The 6,699-nt window shown below is 55.8% G+C and overlaps 1 protein-coding gene across 1 annotated transcript; it reads left to right on the top strand.

Annotated features, from left to right (window-relative positions):
* Positions 1-585: 585 nt before the first annotated feature.
* On the top strand, positions 586-6,699 carry SP7 (Sp7 transcription factor). The gene is made up of 2 exons (XM_063076399.1): positions 586-606; positions 5,425-6,699. The coding sequence occupies exons 1-2, from the start codon at positions 586-588 to the stop codon at positions 6,697-6,699; spliced, it is 1,296 nt and encodes a 431-aa protein (XP_062932469.1).

Below are 6,699 nucleotides of genomic sequence, written 5' to 3' on the forward strand. Positions count from 1 at the left end.
GGATCCCTCCCAGCACCCTCAAGCCACCCGTTGCCTGCCAGACCTCCAGAGAGGAGAGGCTCAGGACAGCCAGCCCCAAGTTCCCCCAGGTACATGATACTGGGGAGCTCTGGGAGGGGTGCCCACAGATGCCTATGGGATTGCTGCGGGTGTGTAGGACACCTGGGTCCACCATCCCTTTAACCTTTCCCCTCAGCACCCTCCAAAGAATCCCTGACAACTTGCCCATGTTCCTATCCCCTCTTCCTGCTTCCCTCTCCTTCCCTGGGTGCCCCTTTTTCTCCTCTCCCTCCCAGATCCCTTCTTTGGGGAGCTCAGCAAATGGAGCAGGAAATTTGGACCCTCTGCCTCCCTCTCTCGCCCTCCTCATTGGATCTGGAGCCTTCTCCGCTGGGAAAGCTGTAATTAGAGGGTGGATCCCTACAGACAGAGAGCAGCCCCCCCACCCCCACCCCCCAGTCCCTTCTAACTTTAGATCTCTTCTCTCTCATTCTCCCATTCTCCCTCCCTCTTCCCTCTCCCTCTCTCTCCTGCTCGGCTCTCTCCATCTGCCTGGCTCCTTGGGACCCGTTCCCCAGCCTCAGGATGGCGTCCTCCCTGCTTGAGGTAACTGCCCCCTCCTCCCCCCAGGAAACTGGCCACAATCTTAATAGTCCTAATGCCTGCCCGCCCCCCCCCCCCAACTCACATAGACAGTAGCTTGGTGCTTGTCACTTCCAGGGGTCCTTCTGATGAGGAGAGAACAGTGGGGTCTGAGAAGCGGGGAGCAGGGGGCAGGAGAAAACAAAGGGGAGAACAGGGCCAGGGGTCAGAGGGCAGTCAAAGAGGGTGAGAGGGGATTAGGTCAACAGAAGGCATGGACCCTTAAGGTTAGCTAAGTGCACTAACTGTGAGGAGTGGAAAAGGGATGGAGAAAGGAGGGGGAGAGTGGAATGGGGAGAGAGTGGTGGGAAATAGATAAGCTGGTAGCAGAGAGGGAGAGACGGAAGGCAGAGAGGACTGGTTGAGTAGGCATGGAGTGGCTGCTGGGCATAGTTCTCTGGGGGTCCCGTCTCCTAGACTCCTAGCAGGATCTTGTCTAGTTTGTGTGTGGGGAGGGGCTGGGCCTGTGAATGGTGTGTGTAGGAGAGGAGGTAGGCTAGGAGAAAAAGGAGGAGGGCAGCTCTGTGTATGTGGGGGGGCTGACCAGGGGAACTGAGCCCAGGCCTGAGAGGGAGCTAAGGAGGAGGGACAGGGTCTGAGGCCGCCTGCCCGGCTCACAAATATTTAGCTTTCAGCCAAAGACAAACTCAGCTCTATTTTGGGAGTGGGAGGCTCCACGGCGGACTGGGCCACTTCCCCTCCAGGCTGGGACCCCACTGTCCCTTGCCTCTGGCACCGAGGATAGATGGAACTAGGCTACCATGGGGTCAGGGTTTGGGGTCTTGAGAAATTACTGACTTTACTAGGGTTTCTGGGGACCCAACACCCATAGCTGGAAAGGGAGGACTCACAGCCTGGGTTTTCTCTGTTCTGGGTCTCTGATGCTGTTTCTCTGTCATCATCTCTCTCCTGCTTTCTGGGTCCCTCTGCATGAATTTGGAGCCAGAGAGCCCTCCCTGAAGGTCAACCCCCTTCCGTAGCCTTAAATCTTCTCTATTCTTGGTGCCCTCAAAAGCCCCTATCTCTCTCTGTTCCTGGTGCCCTAGCTCAGGTCCCAGGGTGACTGGCCAAACAGGAACCGAACTCAGTCAACCTGTAGGAGAGGTGTGTGTTAGATGGAGGAGGAGTTTTAACACCTGTGTTCATTGGCCTGAGTGTATGTGTCAGAGTGCAATCGAGTGTGCCTGTACATGGCTGGCTTTATGAGAGTATGGGGGGGGGGGTGTAAGCTGGGCCATCTGAGTGCTGTTGGTGAGGAACGGTGTATGTGTAAGGCTGTGAGACATTGAGTTTGTGGCTGAGTTTGAAGAAATGGCATGCAAGCCACTGGGGTGAACACCATGCTCCTCTCACACTCTGTATACAATCAGGGGGTCCCAGGTGTTGTACTCTACCCCCAGCTGCTATGGGGACAGATTGTCATCTTGCCACCTCCCCAGCAGACAATACTGAGCCATCATTGACACACTGTGGCCTGGAGGAAGCTGGAAGAATAAGGTGCATGTGAACCCTGGGTCCACCCAGACCAGGGGCAGCATCAGTAGGTGTGGGCATCATGCCAGCATTGCCAGCATGGCATGGGTGCCAGGGGCAGAGGTGGCCTGGAGGTCTGCTGGAAGGACATGGGATTGGGGTAGCGCTTGGCAAGAAGAGTGAGTCAAGGAAACTAGCCTTTCGTGTCTCCTCACTCTTTGTGAGCTGGAGACACCCCCAACACAAAGGCACTCCAGAGTCTCCAGTTCCTCCATCTCTTCACCTAATTTTTGGGTCTTTGGGCCCTCAACCCCCTCCCTACCTCCCCCACCTCCCTAGGAAACCCTTTGCCTGGTATGGGTGTGCTCTCTGACAGTGGGAAGAACTTGGGGTACAGAAAGGGAAGCAGCTGCTGCTTGATGGGCTGCTCACCTGGGCTGAGTGAGATGTAGGGAGGGGAAGAAATGGGGGGCTGAGGGGGTAGGAGGGAATGGAGAATTGGGAGGCTGGGAGAACTAAGAAACTATGAAGAAGGCTAAGAAAGTTGAGAACTAGAAACTGGGAGCTTGGGTGCTCAGAACCTAAGGCCAGTCAGTTTTCAGAGGGGTAGTGAGCATTTCCCCTGGGAGGTCAGGCTGGGCACTGCACTGTGAACTCCCCGGAAGAGGGGCTCTTTTCCTCCACTGCACATCTGGGTAAGAGAGCTGCCACAGCTCCTCTCTTGTGTTTTCTCCAAAAACTCCCCTTTCAGTACTTTAAGCCTGTGTTTATTTGCTTGTTGTTGTTTTTAAGGATGGTGGTATGGAGGTGGTGGTGGGGGAAACAGCTAGAAGGTGGGACTGCTGGGCCCTGGAAAGGTAATACATTTGACCAGGTATGGGGGCACAAATTCAGAACGCTTAGCCAGGACTCTCTCCACCAATGCTCAGGAGAGAGCAATCAGCAAGAGAAGGAAACTGAGGCTATGGTGAAACTTAGCCATATGCCCAGCTCTTGGCCTCCAGAACAGTCTGGCCTTGCTTTCCCTTCCCTGCCCTCAGGGGCTCTGTGGGCCTCCGATCCTCAGGGCTGGGGTCTCCAGTTGGTCTGGGGCTGGCTGCCTTCATTCACCCCTCCTTCTCTCCCCACAGCTGGGTGGGGTCCCTGGGCTTGGCTGAGGCCCCTGTGGCCACAGTGTGAGGGCCGGGCGGGGGGACGGCGTCGGCGTTTTTAAAAATAAACCGACCGCAGGGAAACCATAGGAGCCGGGCTGGGCTGGGCAGAGGGGGAGGGGGTGGTCAGGGGGGAGAAAGAGGGAGGAGTGGCCTGGTCTGGGGGTTTTCTGGGACCCAACACCACAGTGGTTTTCTCTTAGTAGGAAGTCGGCCTTCTTTTTCCTCCTCCCCCTTTCCTTTCTCTCCTTCCTTTCTTTCCCTCTGCTTTCATTTGCTTTCCTAGCGCAGTCTCTTTTCCATCACCTCTCCTTCTTTATTTTGCTTTCCTCTCTCTCCCTCCCTTTTGTCTTTTCACCTTTCTGCTCTCCTGGGTCTCGACCCATTTCTGCCTCTTAATGCCAGTTTTCCCTTCTTTGGTCCCCCTTTCCTTGGCCCGATGGGACTTTATGTCAGTTCCTCACCCTGTGCAGGGTCCTTTGCTCCCATGTCTCTGGGTCTCTGTCTCTCTCCTTCAGACTCCACATTTCTACCTCACCCTTCTGCTACAATCTGACTCCTGCCCCATCAGCTATCCTGCTTTTGCCCACCCTCTGCTTGGAAGATCAGAGGCTCCAGGGAAACCCTGACTGGGAGGAACCCTGAGTGTTTACTGTGGCCAAATTGGAGAAAGCTTTTGGTGGCTCAAATTTGGGAGCCCATGGGGACAACAGGACCTCTGAGAGAGATAATCGGGCAGGGGGAGCAGTGTAAGAGTGGTGACTGCACACACCCCTCACTGCAACCTTAAGACCTCAGACCTACCTCTAGGATTGTTATCATACACATACCACATGCTAGGAGCTACCAGGCAGGTCTGAGAATCCTGGATTCTTGGGTCCTTTTCTCAGCTTTATGGGGAAGGCACTAGGCACATCAACTTTTGAGGACCTCAATCAGGGAACCATACAGGCTCAGCTTTTGAAGGCATCTTTTTTGGTGGGATTCTCAGTAATAGACGCATGTCTATGTCAGCCAGTGATGCTGGAGGGCATCTTCTCCTGGGAGGTCCTGAGCCTGACCCAGGGAGGGGTACCATGAACTCCTGAGGGGTGGTAATCTTGAGGGTGGTTTGGCATGGTAGCCACAGCATGGTGGGCATTAAAGAGACACCTTTGTGATTCTAAAAGGCGCCTATGCCCCACATACATATGTCTTCCTTTACTTGCTGTGCTAGAAGGGTGAAGAGAGACCAGCTATGCCACATGGGTACATATTAGGGGACACTGAGGCATGGAGGGGTGTGGCTGTGAACCCGTATCTTAGCCACCCAATTCCCTGCCTTGGAGGGGCATGAGGACTTTGGCTCTTCCAGCCCTCCCAAAGGGGTACCAGCTGGCACCACAAAGTAGGAGGTACCCACTGCCCGCATGAAAGACATTCTTGCCTCAGCCACAGTCCTGGCTTGGCGGCAGCCCTATTCCCACTCAATGTCCCAGTGTCTCCACCATTGCTTCCTCTTGCTCCCCAAACCCAGAGTCCCTGCCAAGAGATTCCTTACCAGGAACATGAGGACTCAACCGCAGGGAGACAAGGCCACTGCCTTAGGAACTGAAGCAGAGATAGGAAGTGGAATGTGGGGTGAAGCTGTGGAAATCTGGAAAGAGGACCAATATGTTCCCTTAATACTTCACCTTTCCCATGCTGCTCTTTGAGCCTCATCACGTTCCTGACCATAGCCTCTGTCTGCTCCAAACCCACTTCCCAGGGTCAGGATCCCTAATTCTCACCTTACCCACCTGCTGCCTCTATACTTAGCTCTTCTCATAGTAATTTAAAAAGTCTCCTGTTTGTACCCCACGAATATTCATAACCCAAAAAAAAAAAAGTCTCCTGTTCCTTGGAGGCCCTTTGCACACCCCTAGCAATTCCACAATAAGCTCTGCTTCCTGCCTCCCATGTTGGGCCTCCACTCTCCTTCCAGGGTTCCATCTTAGCTCTGCCCTGATGCCTGGTCCTCAGTGGTCCATCTTTCTTACCTCTAATTTCCATCCTCTTCAACTCTTCCCTGACCCCTGAGTTCTGTTGTCCATGTCTCTAGGTCTCAGTCCTAGAGCTTTGCCCTTTGTTCTGCACCTCTCTTCCTCTCCCCCTAAGCAGTGCTTCCCTCTCTCCACAGGAGGAAACTCACTATGGCTCCAGTCCCCTGGCCATGCTGACAGCAGCGTGCAGCAAATTTGGTGGCTCCAGTCCTCTGCGGGACTCAACAACACTGGGCAAAGGAAGCACAAAGAAGTCATACTCTGTGGGCAGTGACCTTTCAGCCCCCAAAACCATGGGGGATGCCTACCCAGCCCCCTTTTCAAGCACGAATGGGCTCCTCTCACCTGCAGGCAGTCCTCCAGCACCCACCTCGGGCTATGCCAATGACTACCCTTCCTTCTCCCATTCATTTGCTGGGCCCACAGGCAGCCAGGACCCTGGGCTACTAGTGCCCAAGGGGCACAGCTCTTCTGACTGCCTGCCTAGTGTCTACACCTCTCTGGACATGGCACATCCCTACGGCTCCTGGTATAAGGCGGGCATCCATGCAGGCATTTCACCAGGCCCAGGCAATGCTCCTACTCCTTGGTGGGACATGCACACTGGGGGCAACTGGCTGGGTGGTGGGCAGGGCCAGGGTGATGGGCTGCAAGGGACACTGCCCACAGGCCCTGCTCAGCCTCCACTGAACCCCCAGATGCCCACCTACCCGTCTGACTTTGCCCCCCTTAATCCAGCCCCCTACCCAGCTCCCCACCTCCTGCAACCAAGTCCCCAGCATGTCCTTCCCCAAGATGTCTATAAACCTAAGGCAGTGAGCAATAGTGGGCAGCTGGAGGGGAGTGGTGGAGCCAAACCCCCTCGGGGCGCAGGCCCAGGGGGCAGTGGTGGATATGGGGGCAGTGGAGCAGGGCGTTCCTCCTGCGACTGCCCCAATTGCCAGGAGCTAGAGCGGCTGGGTGCAGCAGCAGCCGGGCTGCGGAAGAAGCCCATCCACAGCTGCCACATCCCTGGTTGCGGCAAAGTGTATGGCAAGGCCTCACACCTGAAGGCCCACTTGCGCTGGCACACAGGCGAGAGGCCCTTCGTCTGCAACTGGCTCTTCTGCGGCAAGAGGTTCACCCGTTCGGACGAGCTGGAGCGTCACGTGCGTACTCATACTCGGGAGAAGAAGTTCACTTGCCTGCTCTGCTCCAAGCGCTTTACTCGCAGTGACCACCTGAGCAAACATCAGCGCACCCATGGGGAGCCCGGCCCGGGCCCCCCTCCCAGTGGCCCCAAGGAGCTGGGGGAGGGTCGCAGTGCAGGGGAAGAGGAGGCGAGTCAGACATCCGGACCTTCTGCCTCTCCAGCTCCCCCAGAGAAAGCCCCTGGAGGCAGCCCTGAGCAGAGCAACCTGCTAGAGATCTGA

Source organism: Cynocephalus volans, chromosome 12 (assembly GCF_027409185.1).
Source record: "Cynocephalus volans isolate mCynVol1 chromosome 12, mCynVol1.pri, whole genome shotgun sequence".
Lineage (NCBI taxonomy): Eukaryota > Metazoa > Chordata > Mammalia > Dermoptera > Cynocephalidae > Cynocephalus > Cynocephalus volans.

Excerpts from the sequence above, each read along its gene's own strand:
- SP7 (XM_063076399.1), top strand. The coding sequence starts at position 586 with ATGGCGTCCTCCCTGCTTGAG. Across the intron at positions 607-5,424 it reads TGGCGTCCTCCCTGCTTGAG|GAGGAAACTCACTATGGCTC; the intron begins GTAACTGCCCCC and ends CTCTCTCCACAG.